Below are 23,213 nucleotides of genomic sequence, written 5' to 3'. Positions count from 1 at the left end.
TTACCACAGTAATCGTAAAATGCGTGGTAAACCTTGTTATAAATTAAGATATTAACTGTGTGTGTGGGCTACATTAAATTCGTTTTTTATTTTTGCATTTTCAGTTGTTCTTCATATTTTAAAATTTATTTGTATTAATTTTTTATTTCAGTTTTAGTTATTTTAGTACGTCGGTTTACTTTAAGCTCTCGTTTCTATGGCTCGGCGCGGGTGTGACGTCATCAGGACGCGCCGCAGTGACGACTGCAGCTCGAGGAGTCCTCGTGTGTTGTTTTATCTTCGTAAACCTGTACGAATCAAGCATGAGCTCTCAAATAACGTGTGTCGGATGGGTGAAGCGCGGAGTCGCCAAAGAAACGCCGGATAAAGTGAGTCTGTCACGTTGTTGTGTTTATGCCATGTTTCTGTCGAATCGCACACGTGTTTGGGCTTTAACTCGAATGAAATCATATTTACAGGTTGAGTTGAGCAAAGAAGAGCTGCAACGCATCATATCAGAGGCTAAAGAGGGGCTAGGGTGAGGTTTAATCAAACCTGTTTCATTACTGTTTTATAGCAGACACGAGTTAAAACACGTTAGATTTTAAAGTTGGTTATCAGTAAAAACAATAATCTTGCCAGTCTTAAACCAGTTGAGACCAGCCCATCTAGTGTGATCATGTCTGTAGGTTAATTTGATGAATTTCCTGTCTGATTTCTCCAGGGATCCTGGTGATGGTGAGGATGATGAGGAGGTTGATGAAGGTGTCAGTGAAGGAGCATCAGCTGTTCCTTCTGATAGTAAAGAAATTAAAGAGGAGAATGATGATAAAGAAGAGGATGATGAGCTTGCAGAGTACGGACTGGACAAATATGATGAAGAAGACCTCGGTATGTTATCCCTAATTGATTGATCTGCCTTCAACTCATGACGTGCTTACATCTTAGAAAGTTTAACAGAATTTGAGAAAAGCATAAGTCATTCATTGATTTATCAACCAATGGGGTGCATTTAGGGCGGGGCTATCTGTTTGCCTGACCAATAGAAAGCAGCAGTCTCCGCCCACTTGTTGTCTTAGCATTGCTGGTTCTGTTCTTTTTTTTCTACATTCATTTGATTTTTATAAGCCAAAACAACCATCTATAAGGTGAATCACAAGAGTACAAAGTTGAATTTAATGCAAAAATGTTTTTGAAAATCATACAAAAAGACAAGTCCTCATCCAGTGAAAGAACTATAATCACATGAAACATTTCTAATGACAGGGAATTAAAAAGTATGGAGAAATCTAAAATTATACATTTCAAAGTTCACTTTTTGCTTTTTTCTTCTCTTCTGCAGCTACATCAAACCTTGGGGAAAGTCTGGCAGGACTGACGGTGTTTGGCACCAATGAAGAAGATCCATACATCACCATCAAAGACACAGTGAGACACACTCAACAAACTCAACTCGAACAGTATGGCGTTTCATAGTTTATCTGATTTACCTGTGTGTTCTTTAGGATCAGTACGAGCGGGAGGACTTCCAGATTAAACCCACTGATAACCTGATTCTGGCTGGACGGGCCGAGAAAGACTGCTGTAGCCTGGAGGTCTATGGTAAGAAGTGTTAGTGAGACACTGTATATCCCTGCTGTGGACCGAGAGCTCGTCTGATGGTGTTTGGTTGGTTGTTTGTGTGTGCTGTCAGTGTTTAACCCCCAGGAAGACTCTCTGTATGTGCATCATGACATCCTGCTGCCTGCGTATCCGCTCTGTGTGGAGTGGCTGAACTTTGACCCCAGTCCAGAGGAAGGACAAGGTGAACATTTGAATTTCAGTCATCAGATATTTAAGTAAAATTTTGTGTAGTAGGAAATTTTTCTTAAGATACAGAAAGGAAGTGGGTTTTCAAAATCGAAAACATAGAAGCTGCCGTGTCATAATCAACCCATATTTGATTTCTGTGATATTGTGCCAATATCTTGGATAGCTGATATTTGGGAAGAAATATAAATCACAGTACTTTAAAAGCAGTAAAAGGAAAAGAAAAACATGCATAATTGCTGAAATGTAATTTTATTTTAAATAATATTTACCAAATTAGAAATAATCTGAAAACTGAATCTAAAATATTATTTGTATTTGTTTTTTTTTTTAATCTGTAAAATAGGAAGATTTATACTTAAGATTGGCAACTTTTTTTTTATTTTATAATCCTATTCTATTATTTGTCCCAAATAAAGAAATATAAAGGAATTAAATAGCAGTGCACTCAGCAATCTGCTAAACTTGTGTGAAATGGGGAAAGTTTGATAAATTAAATATTTATTAGATATGTAATCAGTACCATTATATAATATGCATGCATGGTTGCCCAATACTAACAACAATTTAAGAAGTATTATAACATTTACCAGTCTTTTACTATTAATAATAATAGAAAAGCAAATGCTATATTTTTTTTATATACGGTTTACTTGCTACATAACTAAAAGTTAGTTGTAATAATTTATTATTCTGAACTGTGCAACAGAGAGAGTAAATGAATAAAGACAGAGAATAGCAGCTCTGTGCGCTCAGGTGCTGACAGCGCTGTCAAAATAAAAGTTTCTGACTGATCTGCCAATGCTGAGATTTTTCACAGAAGACTGAAAGAACGTAATCTTATTTTATTTCCGTAAGCTGCGAAGGCAGGATTTCTCCGTCTGATGCAGGGTTTGTGGATGTGTTGTGATCTGCAGGGAATTACGTGGCTGTAGGGAACATGACGCCTGTGATTGACGTCTGGGATCTGGATGTAGTGGACTGTTTGGAGCCGGCCTTCTCACTCGGCAGCAAGAAGAAGAAGAAGAAGAAGAAGGGAAAGAAGGTGCTCATACTCAAGTCTCTTAAATGGTTCAGAAGCTCAATCTTGGTATTTCGTTGTGTTGGGTTCAGGATTCTGATGATGGGAGATGTTCGAGTGATTTTTTTGGTTCAGGAGTGTGATGTGTTTGTGTTTTGAAGGCGGCTGAACCCGTGGACGGACACACGGATGCCGTGCTGGATCTGTCCTGGAACAGACTGGTCAGGTGAGACCCGAGTGTTTCTGGGGAGCAGAGGTTTGTCTTCACGCGGTCTCTGAGTCTGATGAGTGTCTCTGCTGCAGGAACGTTCTAGCGAGCGCGTCTGCGGACGAGTCTGTGATCCTGTGGGATATGGAGAAGGGAAAACCAGCGGCGACCCTCACAAAACACACAGATAAGGTACGGATCGCTCACCAAGGGCTGGCTTTATTTGATCAGAAATACAGAACTGTTGTAAATGTTGATCTGGTTTGCTATCACAGGTTCAGACGCTGAAATTCCACCCGTTTGAGGCTCAAACTCTCATCAGCGGGTCATATGACAAGTAGGTCATGATGTAGAAAATGAGTTGACCAATCAGAGCGCAGCAGGACTGAGTCTGACCAATCAGAGTGTTTTGTGTCACAGGTCTGTGATCCTGTACGACTGCCGCAGTCCAGACGACAGCCATCGGATCTGGCGCTTCAGCGGACAGGTGGAGCGCGTCGTGTGGGATCACTTCTCTCCGTGTCACTTCCTGGTGAGCGTCCGAGCCGTTCGGTGGACTTCCTCTGAACTCTGACCTGTGATGTGAATGATGTGTGATGTGTGTTGCAGGCGAGCACAGAGGACGGCTTCATTTATTGTCTGGACGCTCGTTCAGATAAACCCGTGTTCACGCTCCGAGCTCACGATGGAGAAGTTTCAGGTCAGTCGCACTCGCACTTACATATTCATTACTTCAAATTTAAACAGAATTAGGCTTCTTTTATTTCAATTGGTTGCCACCTTTTATTTAGTTGAGATATTTCACTTCAAGTTCTAAAATAACTAAAAAACAACAACAGAAAAATAACAGAAAATGCTAAACAATATTGCTCAGATTTGCCTTAAAATAAAAATCTTCATAAAACTCTAATAAAACAATTCATAATAAAACAGAAATGCTATAATAGTATATCAGTGATACTAAAATAACACCATCTTTAACTAAAACTCATACCATAAAAAATTAAATATATAGATTTTTTTTTAATTCAGCTAGTTTCCAAGACCGCATTTCTCCTTTTTGATTAGTAAACTTGAAATAAAATAACTCAAATTGAAATAATAATTAAAAGTGGACATATAAACAAAAAAAAAAACCAAAGACGGGGGAAAACACAGCAAAATTAAAACATTAAGGAAAATTTAAATGAAAACAGGAAATATAAAAACTATTTCCAAATATTGATTACAAACTATAAAAGTATATCAATTACATAATAAAATAACTCATAAAACAGTCTCCGATCAGGGCTATCATAGTAAGTAAAACATCAATATAGCATTTTTATTTCTTAGAAAGTAAAGTAAAATATTTAAAAATGCTTATTTTATTTTAATTTTCTGTTGATTACAATAAATATATAATAATAGATTCCGCTTTATTTTAAGGTTACAGTATAATAGTGTAATTCTACATTCATTATATTACAGTCTAATTTTACATTTAAGTACGGAGTAATATTAATTAACTATGTGTACTTACACCTTAAAATGAAGTGTGCTGATCTGTGTTAATATATCTGATAGTAAAATAAAACTTGCTAAAAGCTCAAATATGTCAGCTTATTTTATTTCATTTCAAATTTGATCATTTGATTTTAGGTTATTACTAATGTAACGTAAACTACGATAAAAATGAATAACGGACAAAATTAAAAACGAATACAAATGACATAAACACACACAAAATGAAAACAGCATACAAACTATTCTTTAATAATAATCATCTTAAATGTGAATCAAAACTCTAATAGTGTCTGAATAATAATAAAATGCCTCTCTCTGATGGTGGTGTTTCCTCAGGGATGGATCTGAGCAGTCAGATCCGCGGCTGTCTGGTCACGTCTTCAGCAGACAAACACGTGAAGATCTGGGACATCCTGGGAGACAAACCCACCCTGATCCACTCCAGAGACATGAAGATGGTGCGTATCTGACACACGAGCGAGCGTCTGCCGCGTGAGAGCGGCTTCATAACACGTCTCTGTCTCTCTGTCAGGGAGTTCTGTTCTGCGGCTCCTGTTGTCCAGATCTGCCCTTCGTCTATGCGTTCGGAGGACAGAAGGACGGGCTGCGCGTCTGGGACATCAGTGACGTCGCTGCAGGTGTGAATCTCAAGCATCTCGTGAGGATCTGTGTGTGTGTGTGTTTAACTGTAATCTGTCATATCTCCAGTCACGGAGGCTTTCGGCAGCCGGGAACGTTTGGTGGTGAATACAGTATCCGGAGCGTCCGGCAGTGTCATGGACATCTCATAACCACCAGCACTATGTGAGACTGAATCATCGACGGACAGAAGACGGAGAAATCCTGGATCAGTGCTTCATAATGAATAATATAAATAGCATCTGTCAATATACTGAACAGAGTTATCTTCTGATGTATATGTGCTGATGTCAGAACTCTGCTCTCTTTTACAAATGTTTCCATATTTTCTCAGTTTTCTCCATATTTCTTCTTTTTTAGGAAGTGTATAAATAATTATCGTAATTATGATAAATAATTTCCTATATAAAACTATGGAACCCAAGGCATTTGGCTTTCTCTGTATTTCAGAATTATTTCTGTCAACATTTAACGATTCCTAACTAATCAGTTGTGAAAAACAAACGCTTTAATGATTTCATAAATTATTGTTTATCTCTGGCAGTGTTTCGCTGCCCTCCAGTGGCGCATGGCGGTATTGCTGGTTTTGATAAGTTTTTGTTTTTTGTTTGCCCCTTTAAAATATTATATTTCACGATTGTTTGTGAAAATCAATTGGCTTCTTGATTTCGTATTAAACTAATGATTACATTTTATTTTATCCATGACTTTATTTGTTCCTTGATAAAACTATATCTATGGCGGGGTTTTGCTGCCCTATAGTGGCGCATTGCTGTACTGATTGTTTTTTTTTTCCCTTAAAATATTATCTTTCATAAATGTTGATTAAAAACTATTTGGCTTCATTATTTTACTTCATCCTAATAAATACATTTTATATAATCCATGATTTTATGAACAAAACGATATCTCTGGCAGTGTTTCGTTGCCCTCCAGTGGCGGATGGCGGTACTGCTGCTGTTGATATTTTTTTTTTTTTGCCCATTTAAAATATTATCGTTCATAAATGTTAGTGAAAACGAATTGGTTTTTTGATTGATTTAATCCTAATTCTCTGGGATAGTCCATGAAATATAGTAATTTTGGGAAAGTAGAACCGCAACTAGATATTTTTGCCGCCAGAGGGCGCCCCATGCATTGCAAAGTTGATACTTTATAAAAGATGTATAACAATAATGAATACCACATAGCTTAAAGAAAGAAAAATATTTACATTTCATTAAGTCACAGTGGATTCTAGTTTTATTACAAATATATATATTTAATTTTTCTAAAGGTGGTTTGTAACACGTGGGCGGCGAAGGACTGCAAGATGACAATTTATTTTATCTGTAAATAATTAATATTATTTATTTATCTTATTTTATTATTGTATTTATTTTGCCTGTTTTTACTATGACTATGTTTTTTAATGAAAACTAATTCAAAATAATTTATGTTAATGTTTACCATATCAACTGAATGACATGAATGATATCTTTTTATTTTCTTAGTATAGTATAACGCATTCTAAAAAAATTGTGAAGTCATTAATTTGGTTAAAACCTATTTAATAGATAGTTTACTTGGGTAAAGCAAGTTTATATAGCAAATTTCATACACAATTTAAAGTGCTATACATAAAGAGGAGTTTAAATTAATTAACAGGAGCATAACAACTCAAATGAACAATGCATAAAGAAAAATCGTAATTTAAAATTTATTAAGAAGGGAAATGATGTCAAAAAAAATTATTAAACTATATTAAAAACAAATAGTAAAGGAATAGAAGAATACATGTACAAGGTTATACAGTGTTTAATGGGGGGGGGGGGGGTATTGAAAACACACAAAATTGTAGACACTCTCTGAAAAAACTACATTTCCCATAAAAAACTATTTGGAACACACGATGACGTTTTTTACCGGAAGACTTGTACGCATGCTCTATCGACCTCAACGCGAGGAGCAGGGACCGGGCCACGGCGCAAACCGCATTAATAAAACGAGATGGCTGGATTACCCCGCAGGATTATTAAGGTTTAATTCCCGTAATGTTTGTCTTGTGCGTTCCGTTGCGGTATATGTGTGCGTTGCGAAAGCAATGCGTTAAAAATGAAAGAAAACGGCACGTGCTGCTGCTGTTGGCCCGAGCTCGCGCTGCAGCAGGGAGGCTCCCTTGCGCTCACTGTTTTAATCATGCACATTGCATAAAATATATGGGAATAGTCTTCATAGAAAGAGTGACAGAGCAGTGGCATCAGAGCTTTCTGGATTGTAAGCGAGCAGCGATCACGCACGCGCTGCTCTGGCAAACACTGGAAATGTTTTAGCAGAATATTCCGTGCAAAGAGAGTTTGCATGCAAATAGGAAATGAATTTAACCTTTTTGAAGGAGTGTGTGTCGTAAATATGTTGTTAGTAAAATTTAACCATTTGTTTGCGTTTTGTTCACACGATTCTAATCTTGCATTACAGAAATTTATTTGTCAGTGAGTCTGATCCACACTGCATCTTATTCTGGCCAAGAACCGCCCACTTAAACAGGAGAACGTCATCTGATAGACAGTTAAACAGACCAATCACAGTTCACTTACACAGTCACGTGCCATTTTGGCTTTGGTTTATCTTTAATGGATTAAGACCCTAATTATCTGATTTACACCAATCTAATATTGTAAATAACAGACTGGTGTAAATCAAATAATTGTCATCACATAAAATGACAGGAATCTCCATATTCCAATTGTGAAAAGTATACATAATGTCTTTGTGCCCTTTGACCATTTTTTAAAGCATTTTATGGACAAGCTTTATCAAAAGTATTCAGTGCAGCTGCGGGTACTTTCTAAATAGATTTTGTTCACATGCAACTGAAAACGAATAGAGTTCATCAATATCATTACTTTTTTTATTCATGCATTTGGCAGATGTTTTTTGTTATCTGAAGCGACTTGCATGGCATTCAGGGTTTACATGTGATCAGTTCATGCATTCGAACCCATGACTTTGGCGTTGTGTTTCACACGTGAGTGTTTTGACAGGAGACGCAGCGCTTGTTGGCCGAGCCTGTGCCTGGAATCAGAGCGGAGCCTGATGAAGGAAACGCTCGGTACTTCCATGTGGTGATCGCTGGGCCGCAGGATTCACCCTTTGAGGGCGGGACGTTCAAACTGGAGCTGTTCCTCCCAGAAGAGTATCCCATGGCTGCTCCCAAGGTCCGATTCATGACCAAAATCTACCATCCAAATGTGGACAAACTGGGCAGGATCTGTCTGGACATCCTGAAAGGTAATTATAGTGTTTGTAAAACCTGACATATGAAATAATAGTCAGATTATTTGGAAGTTTATTTAAATTTGCATGTTTTGTATATATCATATTTGATATATTAGGATTTGATGGTGTATATAATATGATTCAGTGAGAATATAGAGGGAAAACAGCTCAATTTTAGTTTGTAATGTAAATAACTGAGATCTACAGTACAGCTGATACTTACAGCAGATATTAACTTGATCAAAACATATGCAATGCAATCCAATTGTGATTGAGAGATGAAGAAATATAGGCTCCTCAGAAGATGTGAGATGTTTTGGAGGGTTGGGAAGATCAGTGAAAGTAAAGCTTCTGGAAACAAACGCTTCTCAAAATATCCTGGTGATCAGATTTGAGACGCACAGATTTTTCTAAAAAACGATGGAAGGAGAATCAAGTAAAGCAGAGCAATAAGTGTTCATTTGGAAATATTAGTTCAGTTATTCTGATGTTTCCTTGATAAAATCAGTCGAGATTTGTCATCCAAAAGACAAGTGAGTCTGAAGGTGCATGTTCATACAGTTATACTAAAATAACTTTTACGTGTTTAAAAGTGACCAATCAGATGAAAGAAGGCATGCAGTACATTATGTGCAACAGGTTTAACAGCAAAGTTTTGATCATGCTTGCTGATCATCTCGAGAGCTTTATGTGCCAAATACAATCCTGTAGGCTTTATAGGGCTCATGGTCCCATGTCTGTCTCTTCTCTCTTGTAGATAAATGGTCTCCGGCTCTTCAGATCCGTACAGTGCTGCTCTCTATCCAGGCTTTACTAAGCGCTCCGAACCCTGATGACCCGCTGGCTAACGATGTCGCTGAACAGTGGAAGAGCAACGAGGTTCAAGCCATTGAAACAGGTGAGACCTTCTCATCAGCACTAGCTAGACGTTTATGTTGTTGTGTAATTACTTGTACTTGTTTGGAAGAAATTATTATTTATTGTTATTATCCATGTAATGATTTTTCATCACGAGGCGAAGATGAGTAAGAATATCTCATTTATTTCATTTCAACATCCTTACGTGTTTTAAGTAGTGCTGGGTAACAATTAATTGCGATTATCCACATCCATTTTGTACATAATATATGTCTGTGTATTGTTAATATTTTATTATGTATATATAAAGACACACACATACAACAGTTTGTATGTACAATAGTTTTACATTCATATAAAATATATATAAATATAAACATAAGTTTTCTTAAATATATACATGCATGTGTGTGTGTGTGTGTGTGTTTATATATACATAATAAATTATATTTATTTACTTTTAATTTGGATGCGATTAATCAATGCCCATCACAAATTTTTAGTTTCTTTAAAAGATTATTTTTCATTTTGATGAATACCATAGTCACAAAGCAAGATGCATTCAATTTAAACCAACTTTGATGTATTTGCTGCAGATTTACATTCACATTTATCTTCAAAAGCTTTAAAAAAATTCCTCCTTACAATAGATGTTTTTGTTTTTGTTGTATTTATTTATTTTTAAACTTGCATTCCTGAGTTTTATTTCCACCATATTATATTTATTCAGAAAGAAATGTAATTGCAATATTTTCTCACAGTTCAATCTTTTTTTTCTTCAAGTTTCTATCTCTCAAAATTGTAAAAGCAAAGCCAGATAATATTCCAATTACTGTTTTTTTTGTTTTGTTTTTTGTGGAAAAGGGCTTCTAAATAAAAACACAGGTTTAGCTCAATTCACTCAGTAATCAAAAGGAAATAATTATGATTTATTTATTTTTTTCATTTTTGCAATTCCAGTTTTTCTGATTCTCATTACTGTTTTATGAGATCCACCCAAATCAAATCAAAATGATCTTAATTAATGTCCTGGAGGGTGTTTTTCTCTCTCTCACAGCCCGAACATGGACCAGGCTTTATGCTGGCAACAACATTGAAGTTTAGAAGAAGGAAGCGGTGGCATCACGTGAGAGAAGTGGAACAGTCTCCTCCTGTCTTCTTTTGCATTTAAAGGACACTTTCTCAGACAAATTAAAACAGCAAGCGCAAAAAAAAAATTAGATTCAAAAACAACTACTGCAGCCCTTTGGGTGAGTGTCGGTGTGTTCCTGGTCAGAGCTAATGTTCGCTCCACTATATGATCCCTCTGCTTCTGGGTTCGGCCAGGAAATGACATGTAGTGATGGCCTGGGTTTCCCAGCTTCCCTTGCGTGGTCACTACACTGGACCCTGTCAGAATGTGTAGTACAGTCTCTATTACAGTCAATAGGGCAGTGGATTTCACTGCAAACTGATTGTAAGCTCCCGGCCCTGCATCCAGGTGGATGGTTCATTTTTGTTAATTCATTTTTATGTTTCAGGGTGTAGAGGGAGGGCCTATTAAACGTGGGATGCATACATGCTGCTTTTCGGTCGGGGACAAAATGATGTGAATTTTTTTCCTTTTCCTTCCTGTGAAACTCAGTTCATTAAACGCATGTGGCGAACCCGTCTATATCATTGCTTATCTGACAGAACCTGCTCTGACATTGTTTTATTCCAAACGAAACATGTGTTAGTGTGCGTGTAAAGGTTTGTGTTTCGGCTGGAGTGGAATCTGTATACTTGTCTGGGAAAATTAAATCTGTAAATGTTCAGTTTTAGTAAAAATATTTTTTGTTATGTTATTTGGTTTGTTCTCTTTATTTCTAAAGGTTTTTTTTACATTTTCTAATCTGATTGTTATGATAGCTTGTAACTGCCACGGAACTTTAAAAAAAAAGGTAGCAGTGAACTTAATCTCAACCTTTTTTCTCAAAATTCCGCATTTCACAGTTTTGCCTTTTTTTTTTTTTTTTTTTTTTTTTTATTATTTTTATTTTGACACTTTTCTTGAAATTCTGAGTTTATATATCACCATTTTAGTCCCCCCCCCCCCCAAAAAAAAAGTAAGTACAATATATACTGCACAAAACACTTGTTTTTTTCCCCCATTTTTCTTGAGCTGAACTTAAAGAACTAAGACATTTATCTATGTACACATGAGGCCTATTTCACTCAAATATTCAGATTTGTGTGAATAAATCTTAGTTCTTTACAAATCTGTCTAAATCTATGTTAATGAGCACTTCTCCTTTGCCATTGAAAATCCATCCACCTCACAGGTGTGCCCGAAATAAAAGGCCACTCTAAAATGTGCAGTTCTACTGTATTGTACCTTATAGTATACGAAAACCAGTCAGTGTATTTAGATGGTCTAACACATGGACAATTGCTGTTTTTTTTTTTTTTTTTTTGGTCAATTAAGAGCAAAATCTTATGTATGTAATTAAAAATGAACGTAAGGTGCATCCACTCAGCTGCTCAAGTTTATTAAAATATAGGCTTCATATATTTTGTTTAATACAAATGACTTTCCTTCATTTGAAATTAATAATTTTGGGCTTTAAATTAAGAGTCAGTTCTCCAGTACATTATATGAAGTGTGTTCTGTCTCTCTTAAATGGGACTTTCTCAGACTTTCGCTTTATTTGAGCCACAGTGACCTCTGACAGAGCTTCATTGCTGGGTTTATAAATCAAGCTGTCTGAGAACCGCAGGACGGTGGCTCTTATCTCTCTTCTGTTCCACATGACTCGGTTCTTCTACCAAACACACATTATATAACTCTGAGTAGCAGAGCTGCAAGTTATTTCTGACTTCCACATTTCTCCGTCCTGCATGTTTGTGTGTGTCTGCTGCCCGTTTATAGCCATCGAGAGCAATCAAAACACTCTCTTGTTTGTGTTTTCTCATATCTAATGAGCTGTTTATTATGTCTGCAGTGTCTGAATGGCTACCATTACGCCGTTTCTATAGACCTTGGGAGCATAGCTTGTAATAATGTCAGAGTGTTTGTATATGTGCACGAACAGAACTGATTACTGTTTACAATTTAACGCTGACATATGAGTATTTTCTGAGCAGTAAATGTTCATATTCATTATGAAGTTACTGATTCTACAAAAACAAGATGGTTACTCGTGCAGCTCAATAAATGTGAATTAAAAGTCACGTTCAGTGAGTGTGTGGCAGCTGTTGCTCCGATCAGATCCTTGTAATCTCATTAACGCCGTGAACAGATTCACACTTCTCTGTTCTGTCTCAAAATCTGTTGAGCGCATGGCAAACATTTATTTCCATTGTGCTGTTGTCTGATTAATGTGCTTAACGAGTTTGGCCCATGTTGAGTTGAGGTTGTTTTCTACGTCAGCATGACACATGTTAGCGTTAGGCTAATGCAACAGATTTTAGAGCATTCCTCACTAATCAGATGTCTGTAATTCACTCATTAAAGACATGACGACTGCAGGCATGTGTGGTGATCCCTGTCTTAGGTTAATAAATCCACCCAAGAAAACATTTTTCTCTATAATTTTGATGAAAATATTATAGGGGAAGTTATCCCAGTAACTATTTGGTTTGAATTCAAATGTCCAATTACACTAATGATTTTACAAGTAAACCTACCTTGAAAATAGTCTTTGAGTGTTTATCGTTAAAACTGTTTCTTCATCTTGTTTGCACAGTGATAACAGAAAAAATGCTGTCAGATTCTTTTGTTGTCAAAGTTAAACAATGTTATCATCGTAATTCAATCAGATCAGTATCTATGCCAAAGTCCAGCATTCCAGGTTGTCTTTAACAGCACTACATTAATGAAAAATGTACAAATGATATTACCATGGTATTACTTAATTTTTATTTATTTACACTATTTAATTTACATGAATGCACTGCTGTATAGGCTACTGGATGGTATACAGTATTTATTTACATTTATACATCTATTTTCTAGATTATGTAAATGTTAGAGAACCCTTAAAGAAACGTTAATTATGCATTAATAACGATTCATTTTGCAAACATTTCAGGAATGTCAAGAATTCACACAAAATTAATAGTAATATAAAAAAACCTAATCAAACATCCAACTAAACGTTTCATAGACATAAACATTTTGAAAACGTTGTTAAGAACCAGATAGCTAACATTGAACAAACGTTCTATTAACGTTACTGTAAGAACGTATATTCATAATCTTGTTTGATTAATCTTGCCAGAACTGATTTGTGTTTGTAATCAACGGATGTGTCTATGGATAATGTCTACAGTGAATTATCTGATGCTCAAAGTACGCGTCTTGTCTAAACAACTAATTTATTTAGGCCTATTAACATTAATGTTGTTAATTAACTTTAATGTTAATATATAAATATTTGCGAATAGTAAAAGCTAAGGCAAATTATGTCATAACGTACGTTACCTGCAGGCCATGCAGTAATGCGGTAACGGAGGAGTGCGAGCGCAGTTCACGGATTCGTCTGATGGAGGTCTCGAGCGCAGCGGCCGGTGTTTACAAATCCTACTACGGCCAAGATGTCGCTCATGCATATTAATTAGTGTGTGATGACGTCGAGGAATTGCCTTCCAATGGTGAACGCTATTGATTAATATATGATGACGTGATCTGGTAACGTTCCAATGCTGACGGTTTATCATGAATATTAAGTACCAATCCGTCAACATACTAGCGTTAGTAATTTCGTACCCGGCCCACCGCACACGTATGTATATATACCGGGAGAAACCGAGATATTTTGCCCTGGGAATGGACAGAGGTGTGCAGACTTGTCGTTAGAGATTCGAACTGGCTGGACTAAACGCGGAGGAATGATTTAAATTGGATTTAAAACCAACGCAAAACCGTAAACTCGGTCCAGCCCGGTACTGGACCGCTTCTCGCCGTCGGTGGTGACTCACGGAGCTCGGGCCGTTCACGGAGCATTGCTGACCGGTCGGATAAATCCACGGAAGGACTGACGGGATTCCAGCATGAAGTTCAAACCGAACCAGACGCGGACGTACGACCGGGAAGGATTCAAGCGGCGGGCGGCGTGTCTGTGCTTCAAGAACGAACGGGAGGATGAGGTACGGAGATATTAACGTCGTTAACTAAACCAGACATGATGCTCGGATGATCAATCGGTGTCTCAACACGCACTGACATTTTCACCTGTGGTCCAGCCAGAATATATCTGCACATACAGATATTTGAAGTGTAAATATGAATATATATATATAAGAGCTATCAATCAGGTGTTAGTATGATGTCATGTGATGTGTCATATAGTACATCAGTTCTGAGTTTCATCATGAATGGACACGTAAATGCATAGACTGATGATATGACTTGGAAATTTGCAATGCATCTGGATACAATACATACACAAAACAAATAATGCACTGTACAGACACACCAGACAATGCACGGATTACATCTGGAGTGCTAAAAAATATCTGGAGTGTTCTTAGAAAGTGAAGTTTTTGCAGCACGCACTGCTCAGATCAATGCACAGTGTAATCTAGAGCACATCTGTTCATTTAATTCTCATCCAGGGCTGTAATCTCTGTCACACAGCACTACTCTGGCCAAAATCCCATTGATCCTCATTAGTCAAGTAAACCTATTTCAGCTATATATTAACCCATTAGAAAACTCTATCTATCTATATCTATCTATCTATCTATCTATCTATCTTGTCATTGCACACATGTTCATCCCCTGTCACCCATGATGACTTAAAGGCACTTTAGACTGTCGGTCACTGGGCCTCTGTAGTGCAGTTATGCAATAAAAGCACGTCAGACTGCAGCTCTCGGAAACTCCTTGTGTTAATGCATGTATACAGCTGCACCAGCTTCCTCCACTTCTGACAAAGGACTGTCATGAAAAGTCATAAGACTGAAAGGCATATAACCCCCAGTGGTACCTTTTAAAAACATTTAAAAAACAATACAAAAAACATGAGATATTAACTCATTTTTGGATTTTTGTTGTTGTAAAGGTTTGTTGCTGAATATCTTGAATCAGCTCCAAAGAGAGCTGCTTTTTAAGTGTCTAATGTGTGATTAATATGAATAGAGACAATAAAAGAGTGCAATTATCTTGTGGACAACCAGTAAAGCCTTGAGTTCATCTTGTAAATAATTAATCACACCATAAACTTGAAGATATGTGTGCGTTGATGCACTCTAGTGAATTTTGTGCTTAAGGGAATAGTTCATCAAAAAAATTAAAATATCTGAAAATGTGTTGACTGTTGGAGATACAGATGAGTTTGCTTCTTCATGGTAACAGATTAAGAGAAATCTAGCATTTCATCACTTGCTCACCGGTGGATCCTCAGCAGTGAATATGTGCCATTAAAATGAGAGCCCAAACAGCTGATAAAAACATCGCAATAATCCAAACATCTCCAGTCCATCAGTTGACAAAAAATTAAGAAACAAATCTATCATCAAGACTTCAAACTGTTGCTTCTGGCTAACATGTGAGTCCATAATGTTGCTTCCTCCAGTGAAAAAGTAATCTGGTCCGAATCAGGAGAGAAATATGCATCAAGCACAGTTTACAAGCCAAAACGGTTTTGAGTCGAGAGACTTTTTCACTGGAGGAAGCATTGTTATTAATTATGGACTCGTTCATTTGGCCAGAAGTAATGGTTTGAAGTTAAAAACACCTTAATGATGGACTTGTTTCTTAGAAAACACGCTGCTTTTAACTTTTTAAGACATTAACTGATGGACTGGAGTGGATAACTTGTGGATTATTGTGATGCTTTTATCAGACTCTCATTTTGATGGCACCCATTCACTGCAGAGGATCCATTGCTGAGAAAGTGATGCAATGCTGAATTTCTCTAAATCTGATGAAGAAAAAAAACTCAATTGCATCATCGATGGCTTGAAGGTGAGGACATTTTGAGCAAATTTAAATTTTCGGGTGAAAGTTGATTCCTTTCAAGTGGCCAATTCAGAGGTTTCTGCTTTTCCAATAATCCTTCATTCTGTCACTTCCTTGTATCCAAGTAACCAAAGAGAAGAATCTGAGTTGTTGGAGCTGTCTTGTGGGATTGCTGGTGTAAATCTGGAGTTGCTTCATATCCACTCTGTAGTCTACGCTCGCTCATGCCTGCTGATCTCAGAGCAGCTCTACAAACAGCCCTGGCACTGCATGCCAGCTCCAGACTGATCCACAGTCAGTGCATGTCTGTGTAAGTGAGGGGGAACTCATCTGAAATGGCTGCCCTTTGTGTCGGAGTGAAAGAGGGTGAGCAGGGGGCAGAGGATCAGCGATCGCATGAGTCAAAATCCCTCCCATTCAGTACACTTCATAGACTCAGTCTCTCGCCACAAGGAGAGACAGACAGTGTGTTAGCGGAATTTAAACCTCATCCTAGTGATTTGTCTTGTGTGAAAGCTAGCAGTTGTCAAATGATTGTTTTCATTTGAGAAATTAGTTTAGGACTTTCATAAAATTATTGCACATTCATGTAAGCATAACTTAAGAAAACATCAACTCATGTGCAAGTGTATCTTTCTACATAATATACAAAAAAACTCCTAAAGGGATAATTCATCCAAAAAAGATAATTATGTGATTATTTTCTCAAATTGTTTCAAACTTGTATGAATTTCTTTCCTCTGTTAAACAAAATTTACGATATTTTAAAGGATGTGTGTAACCAAACTTGCTGGTAGCCATTGACTTCCATCGTGTATATAACTATTTGGTTTAAGAACATTCTTCAGAATATCTTCCTTTGTGTTGAACAGAAGAAATAAATTCATAGGTTTGGAATACATTTTTTTTGAGATTAACTATCCATTTAAGAGGCTTCTCTCAAATTCCTAATGTTAATGTGTTTCTATGTTTTTCTGTAATTAACAAAAATGCTGTGTGTTGTACCTTACGCCATTTAGCATCATGTTTATTATTGAACGCAGTGATGTTTTTTTCTCCAGAATCTGAGTTATTGTAAACATACCGCAGATTTAGAATAACTGTGACATTTCACTGAATAGTCACATCCATACACACTCAAGAATGATTTCAACCACATTGTTCACTGTAGTCACCTGACTTTTATTGCGTGATATCTTGTCTGGGTCTGTTTGTGGTGTGGTGGTTAAGGCTGGTTAGTTCAAATGAAATGCACTGGTGTGTCCTTCCTTAAACAGGACACTTAACCTCGGGGTTGCTCCAGCGGGTTTGTCCGGGTTTGTTCATGGTGCTGTGCTGCGGTGACATTGAGTGGAAGTCACAGAAACCGGAAAACTCTGGTCCTGTCATGTGTCATGTCTCTTCATGTCAACATGAAATGACATTCACAATCCATTTAACTGCAGCAATGTGATGAATTTCTGAAAAAAAAAAACTTGATTATCTCATGAATCAATAGATCATAAAAGGTAGATTATAATTTCATCTATGAAGGGGAAAATGTGGAGAAAAAAAACAATTATTATATTAATATGTATGTTGTAATTGTTTAATTAATAAATATGATTCATTAAAAAATATCAACTGTATATTATTTAAATAATGAGTTATATGTGCAACACGATTTCTGTTTTATCGATTTTTGCTGACTTCATGTAAAAAGTTAGAATTAAGTTAGAGATTTAAATGAGAAAAAAAAAATAATTTAAAAATTTACTTAATTGTCATAAAATAATGTTATAAATAGTAATGCAAATATATAATGCACTTACATCTGGCTTTGTGTCTGCATGTGTATATCAGTCTAGAATAACTTTTATTATTACTTGTTTATTTATTTTTGGTTAGTTATTGCAGACTGATTTTTACATCCATGCAATAAGATACAAAACCCTTCAATTTTGAATCCTGGGGCCGGTTGCATAAAAGGTTAAGAGTAGTCTTAAAAGTAGTCTGCAAATTTTTTTTCTTATTCAGTTACATAAAAGCGTAGATTAATCCAAGTTGAATTTAAAAATAAGATTGATTTCACTTTGTCTAACTGCTAGCTGGTCAAACTTGTACTTAAGACATTGACTAAACAAGAAGGCTAAGTTTATGCAACTGACCCCTGATCACACCATTTCAGAGTTTATTTTGCAATAATGATTGGTTGACTCTTCATTATCCTTGTTTTATCCTTGTTGTTTTGGGGTTAATTATGATATGCATGTGTTTTCATGAGATTCGGCAGGGTGGAATTATGGGTCTGTAAATTACAGGTTGTGTTTGAGTGATTCTCAAACCTGTTTGTATAAGACGTTTCATTGTCATGTATTTTCTTGAACTGTATGGCACTGTACTTCATCACTGAGTGAGAACACACTGGATATAATTTTGTTGATTGAGTGGTTGAAAATAAGCTCTTTTGTCATGTGTGAACGGCCCTGGTTATCTGTGGGAAACCACCAGAATGTGTTTCAAGAAAACGACTGTTTAAGGAGAATTGCATGTAAACAGAAGAATCGTGAGAGTGTTTTGAGCACAAAACCTTAAGATGCCACATATAAATTCAAATCCTGTGTACAGAAAGCTTTCTTTTGTGCTTTCACCATGATTTGTGGTTGTGGTTTGCTCTCTTTAAGCAGGTGACCCGTTTCTCGTGGTTAGCTATGCAGCAAGTCGTAAAAAATAACCTCAGTCTGGCCCAGAACAAGCCAGGTGACAGAAAGTGTCATGAACTTGACTGATGCACGTAATGTCACAATGCCACCAGCATCAATCCCACAATCCTCTTAGTGTGGGTCACACCTGAGGGCCGTTCTGTGGCTGGAGGATTAGCCAATCAGAGATCAAGATGTAGCATCACAATTGCGTGTTCCTGTAGCTCAATTGGTAGAGCATTGTGCTATCAAGCGTAAGGTTAGGGGTTCGATTCCCCGGGAACGCATGATAGGTAAAAATTGATAGCCTGAATGCAGTGTAAGTCGCTTTGGATAAAAGTGTCTGCTAAATGTATACATTTAATTTAATTTAATTTTAATTGCACTGTCAGAAGTTACTCACACCAGGGTTATTATTAATATCTGGAACTATTCAACATGTTTAAACTACTAAACTAAACTATTAAACTATTAGTTTAACTACTAAAACTATTAAACTCAGGAAAGCAATGCAAACATTGTTGATTAATTTGTGCTGTCTTTACTTGTAATTAATTTAATGTGATGTATACCCTTCTAATGCTCTGTAATATATTTTGTTTGTATTGTATTCCTGCTCATTTCTGAAAAGGTGATCAAACCAGGGTCATTATCATTAACTAAAAAGTAAAAACCATACAAAAGTTTAATTTGAAATCAAATTAACTTAACTGAAATCAAATAAAGCCTTAAACTTACTTTATTCCAGCCTTTAGTGCAAGGAAACATTCTAATATTCATTTAGTTTAACTTATTTATAAAAATAACTAATTAAATACTTTTTTAAAAATGATTTTATATATATATATATATATATATATATATATATAGACATAAAAAAGAATAAAGATGACACAAAAAAATTACTAAAATTAAAATGATAATATATTTAATGTTTAAAAAATATATTAATAAAATATAAAAATAAGAACTAATCCAAAATAATAATTAACACTTATGTTATGTATATAAAACAACACTGAGCCAGACTCCAAAGTATTACATATTCAAATTCAAGTACAAATACAGTAGGCTTGTGTGCAATCCTTAGTTATTTTACCACAAAATTTGCGTCAAAATAATTTTCATTAAACCCAATAAATGACTGTAGACAGAGATTGGTGTGTTTAGATGAAGGATCTGTGATAAACCACTAATAAATCACAATAATCCTGTGCTATAACCACTGCCATTCATCCAGGCTACGGTGAAAAGTTCTGCTTTTCTGATGCAGAAGTGTGAAAAAGGCCTACTGCATGACAGCAGGGAATGTGTTTACAGTAAAGCACTTACAATGGAAACTACAGGCTTTAAAAGCAGACATCTTCTTGCCATCTATCCCACAGTTCTCTGGGACTGAAATCAGTTCTGTGCTGGTTTCTGCAGGTGCTGTTGGTCAGCAGCAGTCGAAACCCGGATCAGTGGATCGTTCCTGGTGGAGGAATGGAGCCGGAGGAGGAGCCGTGTGGAGCTGCTGTACGGGAGGTCTTCGAGGAGGTGCCACATTGTCATTTTACATCATTTCTAGCAGTCAGGGTGTTATTTAACTGACTTTGGATTGTTGTGGATTTGATCTCTATCTCTCTCTCTCTCCCTCAGGCCGGAGTGAAGGGTAAATTAGGACGTTTGCTCGGTGTGTTTGAGGTAAGGCGCTTCTCTCTCTCCTGATTGGATGCTTGAGACGCCTGAATAGATGTAGAATGAGATGAGGCGATTACAGTCCCTCATACTGAAAGAGTTTATTTTTCAACAACAGCAGAACCAGGACCGGAAACACCGGACGTACGTGTATGTGCTGACGGTCACAGAGACGTTGGATGCCTGGGAGGACTCGGTCAATATTGGTGAGTTTGTGTGTGTTTGTGTGCTGCTTCTTTTTTGCTGATTTGAAGGTATTTAGCCCTCACGGTCCCATGATTGTTCAGCTGTTTCCTGACTGCATGTATATTATACACACACATACACACACACACACACAAACACACTGGTTCCATGCTGTGGAGTCTATAAATCTGAGATCACATGTGAAAATGTATCTATTAGCATTTGTTTTAAAATTATTATTATTATTTTTATTTAATTTACTTCATATATGTATTGCAATAATATAAACAGGATCTATAGGATATACAGCATACATTTTTCAGCTGCCTTCTTATACCCCATAATTAAAATTTAATTCTGTTCAGTTGATTTTGTTAAACTATATCTTTATTGTAAAACTATGAAAGAAAACAAGAAAATATACAGACATATTTAATGAGCTCATTCTTTCCCTGCTCCCTTAGTTTAATTTTATTTTACAATTTAATTGAAAACATATCATTGCAAAAATGTGAAAGAACATCCCTCGTCAAAATAAAACTAAATATACATATATTTTTAACTGCTTTCCCATCCTTTCCTGCTCCCTAAAAATAAATTAATCTTTAAAAAATATTTTTTTACATTTAATTTAAATAATATCTTAATTGCAAAAATATAAAGGATAACAAAATGTACACTCATCCTTATCGTTATTATAAAAATATGAAATATTAGAATAAAAATCTCAAAAACCTTATGTGCATATATTTTAACTCCCTTCCTATCCAAACCAAATTTAAATATTTTATTTTATTTTATTTTAACCATATCTTTATTTCAAACATATGAATGAAAAAAAAATAAAGTTACACATTATTTTTTTTATTTTCCAATCCTCCCCTTTAAACTCAATTAAAAATTCTAATTCCAAAACATGAAAGATAAAAGGAAAATCTCCCAAAATATTCTTTATTATTTTTTAATCCATTTTATTATTCAGTTTTATTTAATTTAATTTTAAAACATATTTAATTTAATAATAAAACACCCCACAATAAGACCCCACAATATATGAATTCATAATGTTGTAATATCTACAGTCTTTGCAGTGTATTTTGCTCATGCTGCAGTTTTTGTCCCGTAGGCCGGAAGCGCGAGTGGTTTCCCATCGATGAGGCCATCGAGGTCCTTCAGAGCCACAAACCCGTTCACGCTGACTACCTGAGACGCCTGCGGATCAATCGCTCATCCACCACCACCAACGGAAACCTCCTCCTGCCCCAAACATCTCCCAGCACCCTCACACCGCTCTACAGCGCTCCGGCGTCAGCCGCACGCAGATAGGATACACACACACTCCGTACAACACACACATGTCTACATGAACCACCCACACACATCTCCAGGGCTTTTATGACCCTCACAACACCTCATGGGCACCTTTGGGACGTTCTTTAGAAGGACAAACCAAAGACGTGTGGGATTTCCAGTGAAGAATGCCTTAACCATTTAGTTTTTAAGTCAGTTACTGTCAGCTGATAGGTTTTAGTTGTTGTAATGGAATAATAATTATTGACCAGCTTTATATAGCAGTTACATGGAAGTGCACTTCCATTATTCCTCCATCACACTCACCCACAGAGCTCGGCATTCTGGGATTGTGACGTGGGGAATGTCACTTTCATTCCACGCAGCGTTATCAGCGTTTGACCTCTGAATTCAGTCGGTTTGCGCTGTCTTGACCCCAGACTTCCCTTTAAGACTCAGACGAGCCCTTTAAAAGCCCCCTTCACTGCTGCTCCTGAACGGATAACTGGATTCCTGAACGCATCAGAGATTCCGGTCGATGAGATTCCCGGGAATTAGATGAAGAGCAGGAGGGTCGTAATCTCATTTTATGCTTTGATTAAAAAACAAACGTTTGTAAATTTACTGAAAGACTGAAGATGACAAATGATGTATGATGGTTTTTAACTACAATGCAAATGTATTAATCTTTTCTGCTCTTAACTCTTTCTATGAGGTCTTTCTTTAGTTGATTTTGAAAAGAACAGAACTGTGAATTTTGTCAGAGAAAAGAAAGAAATGTTAACGGGTAAATCTCATGGAACTGGTCAAGAACATGCACAGGTCATATTTCTCTCTCTCTCTCTCTCTCTCTCTCTCTCTCTCTCTATATATATATAATTAAAGATAAAGTAGCCTTTTTAAAGATAATGAGAATTTTTATGACACATTTTCCTATATTGTTATTAATATAATGCACAAAGAATTGTGTTATTTAAATTATATTGTATTTATGCATTGTGGTATTATTTGTTTTACTGCCCTTAATTCATGCTTATTTAATTTTAAACAATATTTTGTATCCTATTAAAGTAATTGAAATCTAATGAGTATAACAACTAAAAATGGGAAATAAGTTCACAAAAACAAAATCTAAGGGGACACTGAAATGGGCTTCATTAAAAAATTATGTATATA

General features: G+C 36.2%; 3 protein-coding genes across 4 annotated transcripts; all 3 read left to right on the top strand.

The window, feature by feature from the left end:
- Positions 1–215: 215 nt before the first annotated feature.
- Positions 216–5,997, top strand: LOC113065146 (periodic tryptophan protein 1 homolog). The gene is made up of 15 exons (XM_026236362.1): positions 216–368; positions 459–517; positions 704–870; positions 1,322–1,407; positions 1,485–1,581; positions 1,673–1,783; positions 2,706–2,833; positions 2,971–3,035; positions 3,113–3,209; positions 3,293–3,354; positions 3,438–3,549; positions 3,627–3,717; positions 4,860–4,981; positions 5,056–5,161; positions 5,232–5,997. The coding sequence occupies exons 1-15, from the start codon at positions 303–305 to the stop codon at positions 5,312–5,314; spliced, it is 1,452 nt and encodes a 483-aa protein (XP_026092147.1). The 5' UTR covers positions 216–302; the 3' UTR covers positions 5,315–5,997.
- A 1,065-nt stretch (positions 5,998–7,062) lies between these two features.
- LOC113065138 (ubiquitin-conjugating enzyme E2 N-like) lies at positions 7,063–11,104 on the top strand. Its single transcript, XM_026236351.1, has 4 exons — positions 7,063–7,181; positions 8,186–8,432; positions 9,178–9,318; positions 10,336–11,104. The coding sequence occupies exons 1-4, from the start codon at positions 7,152–7,154 to the stop codon at positions 10,380–10,382; spliced, it is 465 nt and encodes a 154-aa protein (XP_026092136.1). The 5' UTR covers positions 7,063–7,151; the 3' UTR covers positions 10,383–11,104.
- Positions 11,105–13,983: 2,879 nt separating this feature from the next.
- On the top strand, positions 13,984–22,527 carry LOC113065127 (diphosphoinositol polyphosphate phosphohydrolase 3-beta-like). Of its 2 annotated transcripts, none has more exons than XM_026236338.1 (5): positions 13,984–14,387; positions 20,310–20,420; positions 20,523–20,567; positions 20,683–20,767; positions 21,874–22,527. In XM_026236338.1, the coding sequence occupies exons 1-5, from the start codon at positions 14,292–14,294 to the stop codon at positions 22,071–22,073; spliced, it is 537 nt and encodes a 178-aa protein (XP_026092123.1). In that variant the 5' UTR covers positions 13,984–14,291; the 3' UTR covers positions 22,074–22,527. The 2 variants fall into 2 exon arrangements, with proteins under 2 accessions (XP_026092123.1, XP_026092113.1); XM_026236328.1 differs by having other exon boundaries at positions 13,986–14,387; positions 20,680–20,767.
- The last annotated feature ends 686 nt before the right edge of the window (positions 22,528–23,213 follow it).

This window comes from Carassius auratus, chromosome 4, assembly GCF_003368295.1.
Source record: "Carassius auratus strain Wakin chromosome 4, ASM336829v1, whole genome shotgun sequence".
Lineage (NCBI taxonomy): Eukaryota > Metazoa > Chordata > Actinopteri > Cypriniformes > Cyprinidae > Carassius > Carassius auratus.
The sequence above is the reverse complement of the archived record's forward strand: the minus strand, read 5'-3'. Positions and strand labels throughout refer to the sequence as shown.